Genomic DNA, 24,537 nt, shown 5'->3' with positions numbered 1-24,537 from the left:
TGGGGAGCCAGGTCAGGCAGGATCTTGTAAGCCACTGTTAGGCCATGAGGATGGCCCAAAGCATTAATGATGTTGAAAGCTGATCTTTATGTACCATTTTGTCATTTTTGAAAAATCACTAGCTTCTACGGAAAAAGAGGTCAGAAGCCATTGCAATAGTCCAGGCAAGAGATGACACTGATCTGGCCTAGGGTTTGGCAAGTAGTAAATATGTAATAAATGTTAGCTATCATTATTAAAATGTTGTATTACATACAATGATTTGTGTAGGGCATATAGGAAAATTTCAACTTGTGTTTACTCTTGTGGATAAGAAAATAATAATGATGACACTGTCAATGGTAATAATAATAATAGAACAAGGTAAGTTCAGAAAACAAGGGCTTTGGAGAAAATAAAACATGGTAAAGGGATAATGTGGTAAGGGACTGCTTTAGGCTAGAACCAGCAAGGAGACCTCCTTGAACAGCAAAGAGAGCCAATCAGTCAAGATCTAGGAATGGAGTGTCCCTGACAAGGGGAATTGCAAACATAAAGGCCCTGAGGTTGAAGCAAGTAATAAAAATTAATGGCCAGTATTTGTAAAATTTATTAAAATTGAGTTGTTGGAATCTTAACTCTTCAGTTGATTCTGGTTTCTGGATGGTAATGCCAGGCTTAAAAATTACGCTATTCAGATATATGGAAGTACAAAGTACGCTAAGCACACTCGATCCTAGAAAACCCCACAGAATTTAACAACGAAACAGTACAGTCTGATTACATCAGAATCCTAAAGAGACAAGTGCTGTTTTCATTTCTTCTTAGGAGCTCAAAGCTAGCAAACAGAGGCTTTGTTGGGAATCAGAAACTGGAAAGCTCCTGGCACATGTGGAAACACTATTAACTGAGGCTTTGAGAGAAAGAACAAAAGACGCTGCTGAATGCAGGATGAGAGGCAACCCCAAAGTAATTTGTCCTGTTTTATTCTATATTTATATAGTCCCTGCCTTGTTCTGTAAGAAACTGAACACACCTGGAAATAGTTTTGGAAGCTAATTGAAATATTCACAGAGATGTTTACAAACCTTTTCAAATTTCCAAATGAGGACGATTTGCAGTCTGGCTGGAATTATTCAGGGGTAAGCAAAAGCAGGTTTGAATTCAACCACCACAGGAGGCAGTGGGGCTAATGCAAGCAGGTCACTGAAATTCAGGTTTGTTTACTGATCTTCAAAGACTAAAAGAACATGTAAATCATGAAGGCCTGCTATTTGGGCACTTATGAGAGTGCACTGTGCCATCGAGATATTCTTTTGAGTTAATAAAACCCATTTGTGACATCCTTTTGAGTTAATAAAGCTATTGTAATAATCATAACCTGCATGTCTTTTTCCATTAGAATAACTGTAAACATACTCTTGCCTAGCCCAGTATATATTTTTAATAATCAATTCAAACACACATAAAAGATTATGAAGAAATTCTTTAAACAACTCCTCAAAAGTGTATTCCAGACTCTGGAGTTCTATGTTTAATATGACTATATTAGATTATGTAATATACAATCATATATTGCTATCCTGGCCTAAAATTAATTCGGGTGTTATGGTCAGGGAGGCTCTGTCAGCCTGCAAGCTAAGCAAGTATTTCAGTTGATGTACTCCCTTCCACTTACTTAGATTCTGAGCCATCAGGTCACAATTCAGAGCAAAAATATTTATTATGAGTGCTGGATAATTACTTTATATCCTAAAATATTATCCTATGTAACAATGCTCTCCACATGAAACTTCCAACCATTTTTTTTTTTGTGGTAGCCTTCCTTCTAACATGCCTTTCCTCCTAACTTTAAAAAAACAGTAGTGGAATATGAAAAGGGAAGATTTGGCTCTCTGAAAATGAAAAGAATAAATCTTTCTTTTACATTAGCTCTATGATAGAAAGCAAACATGGCAATAATCCTGTCCTTTAAATTCTCAGGCAAAGGAAAACGATGTCTTCTGCAGCAAATGCCTTTCAAGGCATTCAAGGGCGGACACAGCCGGTTTAATGAAGTCCTCCCAATCCTCTTTCTGCCTTTTCTCCACTCCTAAACTTGATGAGGGAATGGCTAACACAGTAAAACCAGATCTGATTAGAATTTAGTGGCTTTAACACTTGGTGTCTCTGGAAAATGTATTAAATTTCCTACCCAGTTCAAAGTATCTATTACATATCTTCTCAATCTGAAATTTACCCCTCACAAGGGAAGAATCAGCTAAGTCTTAATCAGTTTAAAAATTAGACAAATACCATATGATCTCACCTAATAAAGGAACCTAAGGAACAAACAAACAAACAAAAAACAACAAAGAGCAAATTAGAAACAGAGGCATGTAAACAAGGAACAGACTGACAGTGGCCAGAGGGAAGGGGGGAGGGAAAGAGGGAGGAAAGAAGAGGGAGAGTCTAGTCAAGGAACTAGTTTAAATGACCCATGGACATGGACAACGGGGTGGGGACTGACTGTGGGAGAGGGGGGAGGTGGGCAAGGCAGGGGAGAGCAATGGGGGATAAAATGGGACAACTGTAATAGAACAATTTAAAAAATTGAGACTTTCATTGGGATGCAATGTACAACACAGGAATAGAGTCAATAATATAATAACTACGTACAGTGACAAATATTTGTCTCTAGCCCCGACATCACCCTTCTACCACAGATCGATGTGTCCAACTACTTACTTGGTATTTTCACTTGGATGTCTAAAGGGAAGTTTAAATTTAACATATAAAAAACAGAGCTCCTGATTCCCTACCTTACCCCAACCCTGCCTCACAAACCTGCTTTCCTTCCACCTGAGTAAATGGTGCCACCATTTGGTCCGTTGCTAACCAAAATATTGGGTCAAACTAGATACCTTTCTTTCTCACCCCCTTCATCCAGTCCATCAGCCAACCAAGAAAGCTCTACCATAAAAATATATCCACCTACTTTCCATCATCTTCACTGTCACCACCACAGTGCAAAATCCTCCTCCTCTTTTACCCAACTAGTACAATAGCCTCTTGTCTCTGTTCAGTTCTGCTACATGCAACGGAACAGAACAAGTAAAACCAACTTAAACTAGATAGATTTTATTTCTCTCCCATAAAGAAGTCCAGAGGTAGGTGGGCCATGTTGGTACGGAGGGTCCACAGTGTCATCAGAGACCCAAACTCCTGCTCTACCATTCCAGCACACAGCGTCCATCTTCAATGTCACCACATGGGGCATTGTCACCCTGGGATGCCAGCTTTCACTCACAGCCCAGCTGCAGCCCAGAAGGAGAAGGCAGAAGGGCAACACAGAGCACCTCCTGCTGTGTCAGCTCTTGTCAAGTATATGCCTTGCAAGTCCTGCTCACATCTCATTGGCCCGCACCCAGACACACAGCTGCAAAGGAAGCTGAGGAAATGCAATCTTTCCTTTTAGGTGGTAATGAAGCCAATCAAAATTTGTGATTCTCTTACCAGTGAGGAAAGAGAAAGTGGATGTCAAGGGTAGATAACTAGTCTATGTCTCACACCCTGTCCAATCTATTCTCTGTGCAGCAACCAGAGGAATCTTAAAGTATAAGTCAGATGTCATCCCTAATCAAAACCCACCAACGTAAAGGAAAGGGATCAAGTATTTATCCTATCTTTTCTGTATGAACTTTACATCAGAATCCTCACTGGATCACTACAAAGTAAAACATAACAGACATTCTGTTTTTCTTGGCATGATGCAATAGAAAGTACCATATCACCTAAGAATTATTGCCTAAAAAAATATCAATTATGAACTTGATCAAGCCTCTAGATCTAACTACCAGTTTATAGGAAACAGAGGGGACAGAGGATCATTCTACAGAACCTGATGGGATGCAGTCAGCACCTTGTCTGGATCCAGATTTAAGCAAACCAACTAAAAATTATACATATATATAATTTTTATACCTCAATGGCAAGTTCTGAATACTGACTGTATATTTGATAATATTAAGGAGCTATTATTTTAGGTGTGGTAATGGTATTGTGGCTATGTTAATTTTTTAAAGGTCCTGATCTTTTAGAAACAAAGAATGAAGTATTTATAGATGAAATAATGTGATGTATGGGACTTGCTTCAAAATCCTCTGAGGCAGGGAACAGGAGAGGAGAAGCAAGATTGGCCACGCACTGATAACTTGAAAATCTGGGTGATGACAGTTCACTAGACTGTCTGTTCTCTTTAGTTTTACATATGAGTGAAAGCTTCCATAATAAAAATATTTTTAATACATACTTTAAAATGGCTTCTTATCACACTCTGAGTGATTTCTGAGACCCTGACTCTCTGCAACCTTGTCTCCCACACTTTTCCAGCAGCTCCCTCTAATCCACCCACACTGGGCTTCTTGCTCTTTCCTGAGCCCTTTGCCAGGCATGTTTCAGTCACAGAGGCTTTGTACCTGCTGCTCTCTCTCCCAGACAAATGTCTTCCCTCGGCTAGCTGAATGACAATGTGGTTCTCTGCTCAAATGCTGCCTCATCAGAGAAACCTTCCCTGGCCCTCCTGCTGGAAGGGAACAGGATCCTCTCATCACTCTTTATTCTCTATCAGGTCAATATCTGACATTAAATTACATATTTATTTGTTTATATATAATAGAACATAAGCTCCAGGAAGGCCAAAACTTGTTCCATTCTTCAAAGGATCCCAGCTCATAAAACTGGGCCCAGTACAGAGTGAAAGCATATTATCTTTTTAATATCTTTATTTGAGTAGAAAAGTATCAAGAGTTCTTCATAAAGAGAATTCCCAACATCATCACATTAGCCTTATAATAAAATGATATTGATCAAGTCCAGAAAGCTAAAAAGTGATGTGCCTCGATGACAACATGAAACAGAATGGTGAGAAACACTCTTCTAAGAGAAGCTCTCAGACGTCTTTCTCCTGGTTGAAATGACAAGAGTGCTAACATCTAATACATCCATTGCCCAAAAAGATACTGGAGCCCTTTTTATAAGCTTTTGCTTTTAATATTTGTAGGCCATTCTCAAGTTGAGAAAACTTCTTTGTATTTTCTTGAAATTAACTTGTACTTACTTATCTCACTTGACAAGCATTTACTGCACACGTCCTATGTGTCAGGCACTATGCACGGCACCGGGTTACAGGAATGACCCAGACAGAACTAGAGAAAGCTAATTTCAGGCAGGAAGAAAAAAAAATCCCTATCATTTTTTTTTGCCAACAAAAATTGTTGATTGTGGAAAATTTTATGGTATCTAAGCTTTAATTCAAAATACTAGCAATATAGTTCCTCATTATTGTGTACCTAGATAACATAAAATATGTTCATATTTTTCTACTATTCTTGGGGCATAATTTTTTAAATTTCATAGTAAAAAATCAAGAGAGCTATCTGAACAACAAATTAGATGTCTTTTTAAAACATAACTGGGCAATAAAATCGCATCACTTCATGTTTTATTCACTGCAGCCATTTCCCTGTGGTAACACTGTAGTAAACAGATGCTTCCTTAAGCCCAAGAGTGGACCCATTTTTGCTTTCCTACTAAAGCCTAATATTTTTCATACTCCTTTTAATATTGATGGTAAATATACAAATTTAACAGGTCAAGAAAAATGCCAGGCTCCAGAATTTTAGTGTTATGACAATATTGACTTATATTTCTACCATACATGACATGTACACTAGGATTATAAGATTAATATAATAACATATCCAATCATTTTTTAAAGTCTGTGTGAGAAGAAGAGATAAGGAAAGCCAAAGTAAATATGCTGCACCTGTTATCTGGGTATTTGGCATTCTTAACGAGTTAACCCCCTAGGAAGCCAGATTAATAAATGACAGGGGGAAAATGTGAATTACATTATCATCTTCAACATGGGTGCTGAAAAGCCAGTTGAAAGGGGACCGGCTTATTAGGCTGTGGCATGCTGCAATTTACATATCTCACCCTCCAGATGTGAGGAGGATAAATGAGAACAGCGTGTGCTCAGATCAGCAGGGGGTATAAGGGAAAATACATATGTACATTGGCTATCCACTTGGCCAAATGAAGAAAAAGTGAAACAATGGAAAGATTGACTTTTATTTTTCCTAAAATAAATCAGGCTGTAGTTAGTCCTCTGCTGTATTCTGGAACAGCACCAAAGACAGACAGCACGACTAAGCCTCGCGGGTCATTCTGTGCTCAGCCCTGTGGGCTTTCCAACAGTGAGAGGGAGTATAGATGCACAGAGACGGGAAAAACTACTGAGAGTGAGGCCCTGCTGATGGCCCAAGAGTAACAGGATCTTTGCAAAAAAAGGGAACCAAAACTAATGGCAAGAGCTCCCCCAAACACACACCATCCATTTTAGACAGTCAGCAAAAGGAGAAATCACTGTGTCCTTAGGAAAACAAAATTTTGTAAATTATGTTATAGCTTAGAGCCCAAATCCAAAACAAAATCTTAATGTATCCAAAGTTGGATAATTGAATTTCTCATAGGTCGCCATTGTTCTCACTTTATGCCTCCACATACATGCATGCAACCTCCAATAACTTTCAAATACTTAGAAGAAGAAACAGTAGAAGAACATTAAAATTTTAATTAGGGTTTCCCAACAGATATGCAATGCTGGTGAAATGGAATGGTAAAGGGGAATAAAAAGACTAGGAATAAAATAAGCAGCCACAAAATATAGCCAAGTAGTAATCCTCAATGGGAATGCTAGCTTTCATATTTATAAAGTAAATACACACATAGCTAAAATAATTTAAATTATTTATTTGCTGTAGAGATAAACAGTAATAATTTCTTTAAATTTTTGATTAGGGAAAAACTGAAAACATATACAAAGAGCCCTGGCTGGTGTGGCTCAGTGGATTGAGCACCAGCCTGTGAACCAGAAGGTAGCTGGTTTGATCCCCAGTCAGAGCACATACCTGGGTTGCAGGCCAGGTCCTCAGTTGGGGGCGTGAAAGAGGCAACCAACTGATATATCTCTTGCACATCAATGTTCCTCCGCCTCTCTCCCTCCCTTCCCATCTCTCTAAAATAAATAAATAAAATACTAAAATATATATACACACACATACATATATACACCTACACAAAGAAAACAGAATAGTATAATAAATCTTATGTACATATCATGCAGATTCAACAATTATTAATATTCTGAAACTCTGGCTTTGTCTACACCTCAATCCATTTCCATTTATTATTATTATATTTCTATGGTTTTTAAGGTAAAATTTAGATATATTGGAAAGCAAATATGTTAAAAGTACAATTTTGACAAATGAATTCATCCACATAATCCACACATCTATCATGATATGAAACATTCTACCTCCTCAGAAAGTTCCATGTTTCCTTTTCTCAGCCAGACTACCTGCAGGGAAAACAATACTCATCCAACAGAAGACATATTTTCTCCAGCACAGAAAAAAAAAAAAAAAAAAAAAATTAAGGAAAGCCAACTCCTCAAATCCAGCACGCTTTATATTTCAAGCTCCACCTAGGCTTATAATCAGCTTCCTACAGAAATGTCAGTGTAGGAATTTGACAGCCAAACTAAATCCAGCTGCTGTTCTCTTCTCAGTTAGTATTCAGATATGGAGCCTCAAGAAAAAAACAAGAACTTCAATAACATGTAACAAAAAGCATTACTTCTGGAGCTATTTATTTTTCACTTATTTCAACAGTACCCCAAACAAAATGACAGGTCCATGCACAACCCAAGAAATAAACAGTAATATTACAAATTGGCAAAATAATAACCACAGTGTTATTATTATAATGGAATTTCTAACCACTCGCTACAGTGATACATACTTGACAGATCACATTAAATTCTATCCCTGCTCTCCAGAAAAGTAGGAAGAATAGCAATAGTAGCAGGAATACTGGTAATGACATTGACAACAGCTAATAAGTATTAGTGATGGAGAAGCAGGGATTCAAAGCTAGTTCTCTCTGTTCCCATTATACTCTTTTGATTCCAGCCATAATGGCACAATACAGGTCAGCACACACTCTATTAACATTATATATAACCTGTCCGCTGCCTTGCGGCATACCTCTTCAGGGGAAAGGCTAAGGGAGTAAACCCCGACAGAAAATCCGGAGCCGGAGTCCCTAAGGCGGTTCGACGTTGTAGTCAACACCGGCAACTCCTGCGGCGCACCTGAAGCCAAGCTGTATTGACTCCGTCTTTCCCTTGGACCCTTCAGCTGCGAAGAGAGGGGGGGTCTGCTGCATGGGCAACAGCAGACCCTCCATATCACCCTGCCCAGGCTCTGTAGCTTCAGCTTCACTGGAGAGGACACTCCAGCGTCATCGCAAGATGTCGATTCAACACGGGAGGAGACAGATACCGTGTCACTCCCGAGTAGGACTGCACAGCCATTCTCGGCGGTGCAGATAGACTCTTAAGAAGCTACACCATCGTCTCTCGAGACGGACGGCTGCCGACGACGATATATAACCTGACATTTTTTTGTGCCTATTTAAGTCTTTAATCATGCAGGTAAAACCCCTTTCCTCCTCCCCACAAGTCCCCACTCTGACCCATGTGGAGGAGAACTCAACCCACGGTTTTGTGCTCTTGGAGAAGGGCAGAGGAAAAAGCCTCCTTCCTCAGTCCCCTTAGGCTGTCCTTCCTTCTGGAGGAACTGGAAGTTGTACAAGTGAGGAGAGTCTGAGAATGGGCTAGATTCCCCACAACTGTAGTGGTGCTAAGGGAAAATGACCTCTTTTTGAACTCTTTCTGGCCTGCCTGTGTACAAACGGGGTAAGCAAAGCAGGCAGGTCTCTGCTCTCAGCTCTAGCTTCTCCACTCCCACCCATGCTTGGATGGAGTTATTGGTTAGGTCAGTCCTTCACCAAGGTCATGGGAGAGCAGGAGGAGGCCCCTTCTTGGCCTCAGGTCCTGGCCACATTCCTTGCCATTAATGAGACTGAAACTGTGATCAATATTTGGATCTTGGATCTCTTTCCTATAGTAGTTAGAATCTTGGAAGGAGAAATGTAACTAACTAGGATCCAAAACTTCCAAGAAGCCATAGTCTTTATCTTTTATCTTAGCTCATTGCATCTGGATACACCTTTCCCTTTTTGGTGTACCACTAGCTGTATAGTTGAATATAAATATGCTGGGGTAGGGGGGTAGGTAGGTGCTAGGGAAGAGGAGGAGAGGGGAAGTCATTCAGAAGAATTACCCTTCTTTATTTTTTTTTTAATATGCTTTTTTGATTGTGCTGTTACAGTTGTCCCAATTTCTTTTCCCTTTGTTCCCCTCCACCCAGTGACCCCCCTCCCTCCAGTTGTCCCCCTCCTTAGTCCATGCCCATTGGTTGTGCATATAGTTCTTCTCAACATCTTCCTATCTACTCCATTCCCTCCTATGCTTCTTAATTCCTATACCAGCTCCCTCCGTTCCCCCCTCCCCCCTCCCTGCTGACATCCCCCCATAACGTTTCCTATACCTATAGTTCTTTTCCCACTCTCATTGCCTATTTAGTTTGCCTTTGTTTTGATTGCCTAGCTTCTGTTGTTGGTTGTGATACAGTTTTCATTTTAATGTTCATAATCTTGAACCTCTTTCTCCTAAACAAGTCCCTTTAACATTTCATATAACAGTGGTTTGGATCTGATGAACTCCTTCGGTTTTACTTTGTCCTGGAAGTGCTTTCTCTGCCCTTCTATTCTGAATGACAGCTTCGCTGGATAGAGTAATCATGGTTGTAGGTTTTTGCTTTTCATTACTTTGAATATTTCTTGCCAGTCCCTTCTTGCCTGCAGAGTTTCTTTTGAGAAATCTTATTGGGACCCTTTTGTACATAATTTTCTTCTTCTCTCTTGCTGCTTTTAAGATTCTCTCTTTATCCTTAATTTTTGACATTTTGATTATAATGTGTCTTGGTGTGGTTCTCCCTGGGTCCAGTTGTTTTGGAACTCTCTGTGCTTCCTGGACCTGTAAGTCTATTTCCTTCCCCAAGTTAGGGAAGTTCTGCTTCATTATTTTTTCACATAATTTTTCAATTTCTAGTTCTTCTTGACTGTCTGTTCCTTCCCTATGTTCCGATTTGTTGATTTGATCCCTGGTATTCTTTCCCTCACCATTTGTTTCGTTCGTGTTTTCATTCATTTCAGCAGGACTAGCCTTCATTCCTTCCCCGTCTTGTTTAAGACCTGCTGTCAGGTCTGTAAGCATTCTTATAACCAAAGCTCTGAACTGTGCCTCAGAAAGATTTCCTATCTGCTGATCTGTTAGATCAGATATTTGCTATCTGGTCAGCTGTGTCACTGGGATCTCTATCATGATCTGTGCCATCCTGACAGTTTTGTGTTTACCTTTGCTTCCTGGGCAGGGCTGTCACACCTCCTATGCTTAGGGGGCGGAGCAACATGCACTCAACACTACCGGGCGACCCTTCTCACCACGCTGTGGCGTTTTGTGTGGGGTCGGAGGTCCAAGATGGATTCCTGCAGTTTACTCTCTGCTGAGAGACCGGGAGCTTCTTCCTCTGTCCCCAGCCCCACCGGCCCTCACAGTTTGAGGCAATGGGGGTCTGCCATCCCCGGTGTTGGAATTGTGAGCTGACAGGTCTGGTCTGCAGCTGGGGGGGCTCTCTAGGTGTTTCTCACCTCTTTTCAAATGCGGGTGTCTGTGCTTACCGCCGTCCCTGCGGTGTCGCCATAGCTGCTGCCACCAGCACAGCTTGAACTCTCTGCTCCTGCTTCGCCCCTCCTACCTGTCTAGACAAGCACCACTTCTTTATAACTTCATATGTTAGACTTCCATGTAGCTTTATTTTCTGGAACTTCTGGTTATTTCTGGTTTTGCGGTATTTATATTCCTTCTTAGTTGTGGAGGAAGACGGAGAGTGTCTGTCCAGGCCTCCATCTTGGCCAGAAGTCAGGATTACCCTTCTTTACATCCTGGCTACTTACAGCTCCTATAAGCCCTCACTGCTCCTTGACAATTGTTTCCTCATTCCCAGTGGTATGCCATCCTCTCCTCTTCTCCGGCCTAATCACTCCTTTCACCACCGCCACCATCAACAACGACACCAACAATACCATCAATACCACCAATACCACTACTGCCACCACCAGCACCAAAATGATGAACAGCACAACTACCCCCACCAAACCAATACCACTACCACCAATACAACTAATGCCACCACTAACGATACCACTGCCAACACCAACAATACCAAAACCACCACCACCACCTCCATAAATGTTCAGAATTGCAAACTGCTAGTGAAAGCATCCAACCAGTTTCTTGGCAGCACTGCTGTTACCTTGTTCTCCTCTGGAGTGAAGATGACCCGGAATATGTATGGCACTCCTGGAGCTACTTTGTGGCCAATATCTTTGGGGCTGATTACTTTAAAGTAAGGTGAACTTTCCTCAACAACTTTCACCATCCTTGGAATCTGCAAGAAAAACATACAGTGATGACACTGTGCATGTGAAAATGCAGAAGAGAAAGCATAGGCTTCATAATCAAACATGGAATCTCCACCTACTACTTACTTGCCGTGAGACCTTGGTCAGGTCTGAACTTCACTTTCATCAACTGTAAAAGGAGATGACCAGCTACCTTTATCCCAGTGTCTTACACAAAGTAAGCTCTCAGTGCATTTTAACTTTAATTTTTATTAACATTATTATTACTCATTTTTATTGTTATTGCAAGTCTTTGTTCATTTTATGATTTAAACGTGAATATCTTCAAAAATGTACTGCTGAAACCCCACTCACACAATGGAGTTAAGTTGGATCTCCTAACATTTGAGAATTGCTCTGGGAGAAGAAATCACACTTACTGCACTCCTGCTATGGGCCATCATATGAGCCATGACGTGCCACTTACTCCTCACAATAAACTTTGAGCTTCATTATGACTCTCGTTCTACAGATGAAGAAACAGACACTTTTCCTAAGTGGTACAGCTTCACCAAGCAACGGTGTTCAAGTCCAGTTCCGGCCTGATTCCACCTTCCCTCTGTATGAGATTGTCTTAAACCCCACTGTGAAGCAAAAACGAAGAACGCAGTACAACATCCCTAAGGCCAGTCTCAGGACAGCTTCAAACATTTATTCTTTTCAAGTCTTATTCCTCTGCCCTGCTTGCTTGCCTAGAGTAGTATCTCCATCTCAGATAGCTCATGCAAATATGAAGAGAATGGGGGTGGTCCGGGGTAGAGGTTCCAGGGACACAAGGAAAGCAAGAAGATTGTTTTTGTAAAGATTAAAGAGGGCAGAAGAAAGGTAACTACAGTTAAGTATGACCCGGATGCCTCAGGTGAAAAATGAGGCAAAAAGAAACCACACCTCTCAAAACTGTAACCAGATGGGGGAGGGGAGAAGAAATGCAGACAGAATTCAGACAGATAAGACTAGAGAGTGGGAAGAAAAGGAAGAGATGTCTGCAAATTCAATAGGAATGGAAATAGCTTTGCTGGTAAGGGAAATGTGCAGAGATATTTATGATGTGTTGAATGATACTATGTAAGCTTGCCCAGAATACTTTTAATAACAGCATTAGGAAAACAAGAGTAACACTAATATAATAATAACAGTAATAATGATACAGTGTTTACTATGTGACAGGCACCGAGCTAGATACTTTATACTCGTTATCTCATTTAATATTCAAAACAACCTATAGAAATGGGTGCTATTATTATCCTGATGGCTTGGAGAAGGGAAGTAACGTGCCCGAAATCTGCATCTGGGAGACAACTGGAATCTGAACCCAGAATCCAGTTCAGCTGGAATCTGAACACAGATTAGTCTGCCTCTAGAATATGGGTGCTAACAATTGTATCCAAGTAGAATCATGTCGTGGCTTGTAGAGTGTTCATGGCTCATTTTCAACATGTGAGTTTGAGACAGACAGAGAAATTATGACCAAAAAAAAAAAAATCTGTCTTTTTGTATTCCGTCAAGTAAGGAAGGAAGCAAATAAAAGGTGAATGGCACAGTGCCCCAAATGTATCTCAGTGGTTCCTTAAGTGTCTTTGAACCAAGGACGGAGAGAAGCAGGCTTACCTCAGCCATCTAGTACAAGGGCCCTGGGAGTAACTCACCAGAAGCAAGCCTGCCTAGCCTAGAGGAATCGGTCTGCTTGTTGCTAGCTGGACTTCCTTAGATGAGAATCCTCCTTTCATTAAGTCCAACACTCTAGCAACATCTTACCAAGAGGTATGGGGTTATACATGAGAACCGAGTGCCCTTTGGCAGATAAAACTTACACATGCCCCTTATCCTTGACTTGCTCATATAAACGAACTAAATCCCTTCTTGTTTAGGGCCAAGGGGGAGTGGCCAAAGCCTAAGAAAACTTGAACAAAAGTTTAAAAAGTCATGTAAAAAGTGAAAGGGAAAACCGGAAGTGAGAAACTAAATTAGTTGGCAGCCCTATGTGAAAAGAGAGAATCCTGAGGCCTATGTAATTTACCTTTCCTTGAGGTCTAGGAATATAATCCTGATACCTATGGTTCTTTCTTCTCTAATCCTACACTTCAGCTTCTATCCAATGAGCTTCTCTTGCTAATACTCCTGCAGCAAAAATATTAAATATACCATTTTCTCCAGGTTCTGGTTTTGCTGTCACTAAATCACCCCATTGACCTCTGAAAGGCATCAGTGATTTGTTTAATGAGCTACTATACCAAATATATCTGCATGTCTTCCCATTTGCCTTGTATTCTTGCATAGTCTTTACTTATTTTCCCTTTTTCCTTACTGTGAGAACTTGTCTCCACATTATTAGATTCTGTAAGTATTCCTACCTGTCTCTACACCTGAATTTTAGCATCTCTCAGATGCCTTCCTCCCTGATTACTTTTCACACTTAATTGTGCCTTATGCTGACCTCCAGCCTTATTCTTTCTTTCATTATCATTAGATGCCAAGGAAATCTTTAGGCATTTAATATCTTTTCTTGAAATAAACTCTGATTTATCTCTGAAGACAAAGGCATGGGATGGAAAAGAAATCCTCAGTTGCAACCACAAAAAGACAAGGTATAGATAGTAGAAGAAGTTGTCCAAAGCTATCTGTAGATAAAATGTGAAGGCTTCATGGATAGAAATAAGGAAATAGAAAAGGGGGGATGTCCATTTTTTTAACTAAAATAAAATTCAATTTGTAGAATATAAATGCACTGGCTGAACAACTGCAATTCATATGAATAGCATTTATACCTTCAGTTAGGGATTGGAGGCTCTAATACAAAATACATAAGCATGAATAGTAATCACCCTGTCTTAAATGAGAGCCTAGCCCACTGGTCACACATAAGAACTTCACAACGTTCATCTAGCCAACCCTTTATTCAACAAAATGTTAGTGTACATGTTGGGAATCTACTGTTTGTTGGGCACAGCCCTGGGATTGAACACAGAGCAACAAACCAACCAACACAGTCTTGTCTTCATTAAGTTTACAGTCAAAGGGCATGTTCTCACGTATTTTCCTAAGTCTTTCAAATTAAAGAACTTATCTAAGATCCTACATGATCCCATTTTATTTAACTCCTTCTTATATATTCATGAAACACACAGCCATCACAGCAAACACACTCACTTTGTCGTTGTTCCTCAAAACCAGTGGAACTTCATAGACTTCACAGGGCGTGTAGTTCTGAAATACAATTTCTGATGGAAAGGGCTGGAATAATGCCTGATCCACGTCAATTCCTGAAAACTTTAGTTGAAAAAGTAAATTAATCATATAGTCACACAGTGGTAGAAATGACGGGAAGATAAGAAAACACTATATAAATCTATGGATATTAATACTGACAACATAGGAAACACTCAAAAAGGGGTAATTATTATAAACAATAATAGTTATAATTGGTAAGATTATCATCATCAACTTCTTTATACAAAAGAAAGTAGAAGTCTTGGTCCTCAGTTTTAGAAAATAGAGGCTAGCTTTCGGTTTTCACCTCAAAGAAGGCTTAGGTGCAACTTTCTTCAGTCATCCTGAATCCAGGTTCACCCCACTCCACCATGCTGCCAAAATTGACCCCAACGAGATCAAAGTCATACACCTGAGGTGCACCTGGCAAGGAAGTCGATGCCATATCTGCCCTGGCCCTCCAGATCAGCCCCCTGGGCCTGTCTCCAAAACAGATTGGTGATGACATTGCCAAAGCAACTGATGACTGGAAGGGTCTGAGGATTACAGTGAAACTGACCATTCAGAACAGATAGACCCTAACTGAGGTAGTACCTTTTACCTCAGCCCTGATCATCAAAGTTCTCAAAGAACCACCCCAAGACAGAAAGAAAGGGGAAAAAACAACATGAAGCACAGTGGAAATATCACTTTTGAAGAGATTGTCAACATTGCTCTACAGGTGCAGCACCAATCTTTAGCTAGAGAACGCTCTGAAACTATTAAAGAGATCCTGGGGACTGCCCAGCCTGTGGGCTGCCATGCTGATAGATAGCTGTCACCTGCATGACCTAAGAGATGACATCAACAGTGGTGCAATGGAAAGCCTGGATATTCCAATTAAAGAAAACCAACCAATAAATAAATAAATAAGGCTAATTAGAACACTGATCCAAAACTTCCATTTCTGGTAATGGTGAATAAGGTAATCTGAACCAATTCCCCTATGAGAATAACAAGAAAAGTTGTATCAACAAATAACTGCTTGGAGGCACTAAAGAGCTAAAAAGATAGTATGATCTAATATTGAACCTATGAATTACCTCAAGCTAATAGCTTGTATACTGTCCAATAAGTTTTGAGTATTGCCATTATTTCCTTAAAATTTTAGAATATCCCATGATGCCCTGTGAGTCCATGGTTCTACCCTGTGGTACCTTGGCATACAGTTTGGAAATTAAAGATATAAGCATCCACCTCAGTAATTTAGAAAAACAATAGCAAAACAAACAAACAAACAAAAAAACAATAGCAAGCATTTTTTAAAAACAAATAAAAACCCAAAGAAATAAAACAATGAAATAACAAAACAATACCAGAAATAAATGAAAGCAGATGGAACTATACAATAGAAACAACAAACCAAATATTGAGTCTAAAAGGACTAATAAAATTGATAAAATACCTAGTGAATCTAATCAAGAAAATAAGAGAAGGTACAAAGATCCCATTAAATAATGAAAATAGGAACATTACTACAGAACCTAAACTAAGGAAAAATAAAACAAATGGATATTATATGAATAAATGTGAAAAGTTAGATAAGAAATACAAATTCTTAGAAAAATACAATTTATCAAAACTAGCACAAGAAATAGAAAATAGGAATAGTTCTATAACTCTGAGAGAAATTGAATTTGTAAATAAAAACCTTCCATAGAAAAAATTCTGGCCCAAACAACTTTACAAGCAAACTCTAGCAAACATTTAAAGAAGGTACAACTGAAATATTATAGAAACTCTACCAAAGAAGAACAAAAATTAAGTACCTCAAACTCAATTGATGTTAACATAACTTTCATATATCTAAGAAAGAGAGTAGGAAAAGGGAAAATTATAGGTCAACGTTACTCATAAACCGTAGATTCAAAAAGAAACAAAACATTAGCAAACTAAAACCCACAATATCTGAAAAGGATAACATCAAGATCAAATTGGGTTTATTTCAGAAATTCAACATTTCAAATTCAACATTTAAAAATTGATCAAGAAGAAACAAAAATGTCATTTTCCTTAGAATAGAAAATTCAAAATAAGCAAACAGATAAACTATTAAAATTAGTAAGTGATTTATCAAGGTCAACATTCAAAAAACAATTATATTTGTATTACTAGCTATGAGTATTTAAGAAATAAAATTCATAAACAGTACCACTTAAAAGAGCATCCCAGTCCAATAGAAGATGTGCAAAATCTTTATCCAAAAAAAGAAAAACCCCTATATTATTACTAAGAGGAATTTTAAAAGACCTACATAAAATACAGGATATACCATGTTCATGTTCAATACTTTAATAATGTTAAATACTCCCTAAATTGATATAAAAATTCAGGCAATCTAGTAAAAAATCCAAGCAGGATTTTTTTGGAATTAGAAAGGTGATTGTAAAACGTATATGGAAAAGCAAAGGACCAAGAATAAACAAGATCCATTTGAAGAACAAGACAGAACTTGTTCTATTGGGTAGCAAGACTTACTGTAATTATATTATTACAATACATATCATATATTGTTACTTATCTAATAATTTAAAGTGAAATATTAGCACAAGATTTATTGTAAATACAAATGTAACAGGTAGAAAGCCCAGAAGAATATTGTTAAACATATGAATACTTGATTTATGACCCAGGTAACACTAAAAAGCACTGGGAAAGGGATATGTTTTCTTCAATAAGAAGAAACTGGATATTGCATATGAGAAATATTAACAACTCTGTCACATACCATTCCAAGTGTATCAAAGCTCTCAAAGCAAAAGGTAAAAAGCGAAGTTCTCAGAAGAAAACTGAAGGGAATATCTTCATGATGTTGAAGAATGAAATTTTTTAATAGGACACAGAAAATACAAAACATAGACAAAAATATTAGTAAATTAAGTCATATTGACTTTTTAAAACATATGTTCATCAAGATAACCATGAGGGAATAAAAAAGAAAGTCAAAGAATTGGGAGATTAGTTACAATAATATAATTGATAAAAAACTAGTCTCCAGAATATAGAAAAACTTTTACAAAATCAATAAGAAAAGGACAAAAATATGAAAATGCAATTTACAAAAGATGATATCCAAACAGCTAATAAAATGTGAAAATGTGCTCTGCCTCATTAGAAATCAAGAAATTGTAAATTAAACCACAGGGTGACAGCACTACACACCCAATAAAATGATGTTAAAGAGATTGACAATATTACGTATTCACTGAAAGGTATGTACAAGAGTGTTTATAACAGCATCAGTATAAAAGTAAAAATGTGGGGGAAAAAACAAATGATTGTCAACAGTAAAATGGATAAATAAATGTAGTATAGTCGTCGTCGGCAGCCATCCGTCTCGAGAGACGATGGTGTAGCTTCTTAAGAATCTATCTGCACCGCTGAGAATGGCTGTGCAGTCCGACTCGGGAGTGACACGGTATCTGTCTCCTCCCGTGTTGAATCGACATCTTGCGATGACGCTGGAGTGTCCTCTCCAGTGAAGCTGAAGCTACAGAGCCTGGGCAGGGTGATATGGAGGGTCTGCTGTTGCCCATGCAGCAGACCCCCCCTCTCTTCGCAGCTGAAGGGTCCAAGGGAAAGACGGAGTCAATACAGCTTGGCTTCAGGTGCGCCGCAGGAGTTGCCGGTGTTGACTACAACGTCAAACCGCCTTAGGGACTCCGGCTCCGGATTTTCTGTCGGGGTTTACTCCCTTAGCCTTTCCCCTGAAGAGGTATGCCGCAAGGCAGCGGAGGTTTTTTGGAGTCAGAGTTTTCCTTCTCTGAATGTAGTATAGTCACACAGTGGAATACTATACAGCAGAAAGAAGAGAATAAACTACTGCCAAACACGATATAAATAAATCTCAAAAAACAAAACCCGTAACATTGAGTGAAGCTAGCCAGAAATTAACCTGATATATGAGCTGAATGTATGATCCATAGTTCAGGGAATAGGCCATAGCAAGAAATACAATTATAAAAATAATAATTTAAAAAATGGAATTTACAGCCTTGTTCCTAGAAGGGGTTACTTAAGGGATGGATTCAGAAGAGAAAGAAGAGGTTTAAGGACCAAGTACTGAGGAACTCCAACATTTAGTGATCAGGAAAAGGAGAAAAATCCAATAAATAAAATAAGAAGAAAGCAATCAGTGAGATAGGAAGAGAACCAAATGAGTGTGATATATGAGATTCAAGTTAATAAAAAGGTACAAAAAGAAACACTAACTGTGTCAAGCGCTATGAGATAATCCAGGTGTACTTAACTGGTCAAGTTTAAGAATGAGTTGTAAGAGAAATACACATACACAAAACTCAAAGTAAGGGACTCAGAAGATGGCCTGGCATATGTAATTACGATGAAATGAAAACAAACAAAGTTAAAAATGGATTAAAGGAGACAAAGAAGATGTAGAAGGGCAGAAAAAGAAGGTCCAATATGCTTATAATTGATATTCTTAAAGAAAAGAACCAAAAATGGCATACAAGAAAACTTCCCACAAATAAAAGGTGCATCCTAATAAGATTATTGGACATTCAATAAGAATAAACAATCTTCGGGCATAGAAGCTAAAAGATTCAAGTATCTACCTTTTATCTTGGGGAAAATCAAGTTGGCTTCATACTTTTACATACTATTATTTAAAGCCAGAGGGTAGCGAGGAAAATGCCTACAAAGCTCTTATGGGAAAAATGTGTGGCCCAAGAATATTATACATAACAAAACTGCAGTTCAGTATAAAGACAATAAGCAAATATTAATAAACATAAAACCACAGAAATAATTTCCATAAACTCTTCTCAAATTAGTAAAAAAATAAAGAAATTAGTAGAGGATGACTGCCACCCAACTAAGGGACAAATGAAACTCCTAAAAATAAAGTAAAAATAACCAACTGAGTTGAGAGAAGAAAGAGTAGAGAAGATGAGCTGTAGTAAAGTAGATTTATTTCCTCATCCTTCACAGCAGGAGCAAAATACATTAAAATACAAGCAGTATACAGAGAACAATACTCGTAGTTTGGTCTTAGTTATGCTATGGGAAAGGAGCAAATAGCCCTTAATTAGGTGGGATGGATTGGCTTTGGGAAAAGCCGCATTCCCTGCCCTAAAAGTCAGGGAGTATTTAAGGGGAAGATAATAAATAATAATGAAACTAGCAGGGCTCAGAGGGAGAGCAAATTTTTATTCAGATCCTTGACAGGGGAGGCAATGGTATTACAGTAAGAGCAAAGGAGCCCCAGAGACTCATTCTTCATGTGGGAAATAACTCTGAAAAACTCTCAGGAATAGCTGAGGAAGCTTTCAAGAAGAGGTTAATCTCCAGCAGTTCAACTGATGGAGGTTCATACCATAATTTCTACATAAAAATTCAAGGAGTTAAAAAGTGGGAAATGAAGACTTTATTTTATAATCATATGCTCCTAAGGCCTAGAACATTTGGCTTACATTAGAATATAGAAATATGTTAAAATAACTATTTTTAGAGCCTATGAGAAAACACTTGTTACTGGAAATGAGCCAGAATACACAAGTGCCTACTTTAACAGGCAATTCTACCTTCTTCCTTTTTAGTGATGACAGCTTAAGTGAGAAGGAATTTCTTGTGCTAAGATGATAACTTAATTAGGCTTGGCTAATATAATTCTTGGAATTGTCCCTAATCGGTAAACAATGGTGTCCAGAAGTAGCTGAGAAAGAAATGTGAGTAGTCAAAAGTTACTTGTTAATTAATTTTAATTCTCTCCATATCAAATTACAGATATCAAGGTCAACAGGAAAAGAAAAATGTATTAAACAACCAAAGAAAAGATTAGTTAGCCCAGAAGCAATGACTATTACTTAGTGACTGTTGCTTGAGAATGTTCAAGGTATGCCAGGGCTACTTCATAGGCCAGCATAACAGAAAGCATCTACCTTTTGATATGTTGTTTCCCCCATATCTAAAAGTTCGATGATCTGTGGTCGGCACATGAACCGTGTATTAGCCAGTTTCTGTTCTGTGGTTAGGGACATTTCCTTCAGGAACTCCGAGGGTGTTAGCTAGAATTTAAAACAACAGGAGCCAAAGATTCATAAATGGTTACACTGAAAGAGTGTCTTTGTAAGTTCCAGTAATGAATAATTTGTGTTTGCAGCTTTTAGGATAATTCTGGAATGCCACTAAGTTCTCTTATAAAATATTTAAAATAACTAAATAATACAGGAGAAGTACTCATGCACTTTTGAGCTCTTTGCACAGTAATTTGAAATGACGTGTGGTTGCTGTTTCCTTCTGATCTTGAAGGAATCACACAAAGGAACCTGGGGGGTAGAAGGGGGTCAATAAATTGCACAGGAACGTGTCCAAAAAGCTTAGCATTTATGCTCAGAAGAGGCACCTGGGCATAAAATTCTAAATTTCTAAAATCACTTTTAGCTTAAGAGCTAAGGAATTTGAAATACATCTAATTCTCAACTGAAGTTACAATATGAATGCAAAGCTTTGGGTGTTGAACCATCAGGTTGTATCAGGTTAAAGAGTAATCTTAGAAAATGTGCAGGATCTGGGAAGTGTGATTACACTGCTTAGGAATAAGTTTGAACTTTTTAGAAATCACAAGAGTTCCTTTACACCTTGCTTTCAAAGGGATCTAAGCCAATCATCATATCTGGCAGCCAGTCATATTCATGTACCCAAATAAGAACTCAAAATGCTTTTAACACTTTCTAAAGTTATGAGGGGAAAAAACATAACCTATCATTTATCATTTAAATAACCAAACAAGGGCTTAGTTACCCGGGCCAATCACTATTATTTAGTCTGTTGTACTAGAATGTTCACATTATTTCCAGGACCTTCTTTCTTTCTAAGAAAGGGTTTTCTAAATTAAACTTGTAATTTTGAGATAATTATAGATTTACAGGCAGTTAGTTGTTAAAAAATAACACCAAGAGAAACCAGGTACTATTTGCTCAGTTTCTCCAAGAATAGTGTCTTGCAAAACTATAGCACAATATTACAACCAGGATATTGACACTGATACAGTCAAGACACAGAGCATTTCCATCAGCAAGAGCCTACTTTAGATGCAAGGAGATTATGATCATTGGCAGCAACATAATGCTTCAGTATGTGCCAAGACTCTGAAAAACAATCAGAGGAATATAATATCGCTGATTTGTTTTGCCTTGGGTTAAAATCAATGTTTTCAAATTCTCTACAAAATTATTTTCTGTGATTGAATCCATTTAAATGAAGGTGTAGTTCTAATATAGCTTCCAACTTGTTTTTTTAAAAACTGGAACCCAGATTAGAATACTAAAATGTTAAAGAGGTATCAGCTATGTTGTGAGTTAAATAAAAATAACGAAGTCTTACAAGCAAAAAAGTCAGGAGTTACCTCAAATATGAAACAATAACCACCACAAAAGAGAATAATAATAGATTTTATTTTTCCAAATGAAATGTAACTTGAGACTAGTTTTTAAAACGCAGTGAATAATATATCTAATACTGTGAATTGTTACTGATATTTTCTATAATGTGTAGTTTATAATTCAATTCTCACCAAATCATTATTTCATTAAAAATACATTTTAAATATTATATGTCAACTATAATTTAAAAATTAAAAAATATATAGTTTTATTTTAAAGCATAGAAAAATTATATATTTTTCCTACAATATAGTCATTATTTTAATATTTTATGTTCCACAAATGTACAAACAAAAATAATTCTTGCCAATCAATAGGTAATAGATTATTTAGGTTAAAACCTGTAAAATTCTGATACTTGATTGTTTTTGAACTACTCAAATAACATTTTCATAGAGTTCAACTAAGTATTTAAAAACCTAATAATTTGCTTGCATAGTCTTACTTCAACTGATTAACTTAAGAAATTCAAGCCTCTCTTTCAATGTACGTAATTTCAAAACCTTCTGAGGCTTTAAGAGGTGTCTACACTCTTCAACACGTCACCATGTTAACTAAATTTATATTGTCAGTCAGTTATTATCTGATACTCTATTATGCCAATTAGCAGCTGTCATTGTCCCGAGGAGACTACATTAAGTATTTTACCCTGAAATTCTCTGATACATTACCATTTGGTTTACTTCTTCATCTGTAACCACCTTTGGATTCAGGGGTGGCAACACCTTGCTTTGGAATCCTTTAAGCATCCTGACTAACCCCATTTGAACAGCCCCCATGGATTCTTCAAGTCGTCTACTTGTCATTTTTAGTTATTTTCTTTGCTCACCTAAGAGTGAAAAAAGTTTTAGAACAAATACAGTTAATTCCTGAATACAGGTCACAATTTTTAAAAACTTTTTCAAATACAGACAAGTTTTAAAATACTGATCTTCAAAAATACATCAGATGCTTGGAACAAATGCCTTAACCAAAGGAGTCTACCATGTAACTAGTCTAGATTTAGCCTTATCCCAAAGCTTAGAATGCCTTTTAGACAAACTAAGTGATTCTGGATGAAGCTCACAGAAGACATGGAAATACAAGCAGTTCTTACATTTTGGCACTTCTGTCTTTCCCAGATAAGTAAACACTATGCAATAAATATAGTTCAGAATTGCTAATTTTATCTGCTATTATATCTACTTGACAACTGTCTCTCATGAAACCCTTCAAACGGAAAAAAGGCTTTAGGTCTTCACAGCTGGGTAGAGACTTAAAGAAGGCAGCATGTGATGAGATGGGAAATAGGAAGTTTCTGGAAAATTGTGAAGCTTAGTCATAAACAAGGCATTAGACAGCCATCCAGTATCTCCAAATCAAAGGAACATGATATCTCTGGTGCATAGCCTTCTTATACTTCTAGCAGGACACTTGTAACTTTGGGGGCTCATTTATGACTAAGCAGGGATTTCTGTTTTCAGTAATAGCAGGCTACATTATTCAAACAAAAACAAACAAAAAAATCTAGCTAAAAATGCTGAATACAATGTCAAGTTAAAAAAAAAAAACAAAACAACAACCTAAAATCATTAAGAAGTTCACAAGACAGTAAGGCATTACCAGACCAAAATGGAGGAGAAAGAGGCGCATAAAGGAAAACAGATTTGAACGAAAATGTACACTGAAGTAAAGCAGTAAAACATCCAATAAAATGAATATAATTTTTTAAAAAAGGAAAAACTATTAGAGAACAAATGATTGAAATAGAAGAAGACAAAGAAGGTCCAACATGCCATAATTGGAGCCCATGAAGATGGAAAATAAAGTACTGGAATGGAACTAACATTTAAAATATAATCCAAGAAAATGTTTTGAAAATAAAAGAGTACAATCAAAAGGGATCAGTGGGTACCCAAGAACACTGACTCTGAGTCATATCTTAGCAAAACTATTAGACTTAAAAGAATTTTTAAAATTCCTCATAGCCTTAGGCAAAAAAAGTAAAATTACTTATAAGGACATGGGAATGAGATGTCATTGGGCTTTGAAGATGCAACTTGTGAAATGGGAAAACAGAGGGGCAACATTTTCCAGAAATTTTAACAAGTGTGAGTCAAGAATTTTATATGCAGCAAAGCTCTCCCTCAATTATCAAGGCTATAGAAAAGGAGTTTGAACATGCAAAAACTCAAAAACTATTGTAAATATGGTCCCTTCCTGAGGAATCTACTAGGGGGTAGGCTTAATCCAACCAAAAGTGACTGGAAAACTTCAGCAAAAGGACTGACAATGAATATTTCATGTATTTAATTATAGAACTAAGATTAAAATGAAGTTGAGGACACAAGGAAAAGAATGGAATTTAAACATTATATTTTATGACAAAATAGAAAGAATGCAATTTTAAAAATGAAAAGCAAAAAAGAGAAAAAATCCGAAGGTAGAATAAGCT

At 37.7% G+C, this 24,537-nt stretch overlaps 1 protein-coding gene across 1 annotated transcript in view; it reads right to left on the bottom strand.

Annotated features, from left to right (window-relative positions):
• Nucleotides 1-22,926, bottom strand: part of HYDIN (HYDIN axonemal central pair apparatus protein) — a 280,489-nt gene extending 257,563 nt beyond the window's left edge. The window contains exons 1-4 of the mRNA XM_090260317.1: nucleotides 22,775-22,926; nucleotides 20,601-20,726; nucleotides 14,602-14,721; nucleotides 11,307-11,441 (exon numbers count right to left, since the gene is read on the bottom strand). Coding sequence (XP_090116443.1) covers nucleotides 11,307-11,441; nucleotides 14,602-14,721; nucleotides 20,601-20,726; nucleotides 22,775-22,909 — 516 coding nt within the window. The 5' untranslated portion in view covers nucleotides 22,910-22,926. The remainder of the gene's footprint in view (nucleotides 1-11,306; nucleotides 11,442-14,601; nucleotides 14,722-20,600; nucleotides 20,727-22,774) is intronic.
• Nucleotides 22,927-24,537: the final 1,611 nt, after the last annotated feature.

The sequence above is a fragment of the Furipterus horrens genome, unplaced genomic scaffold (genome assembly GCF_987537825.1).
Source record: "Furipterus horrens unplaced genomic scaffold, mFurHor1.1.pri manual_scaffold_13, whole genome shotgun sequence".
Taxonomy (NCBI): Eukaryota; Metazoa; Chordata; class Mammalia; order Chiroptera; family Furipteridae; genus Furipterus; species Furipterus horrens.
The sequence above is the reverse complement of the archived record's forward strand: the minus strand, read 5'-3'. Positions and strand labels throughout refer to the sequence as shown.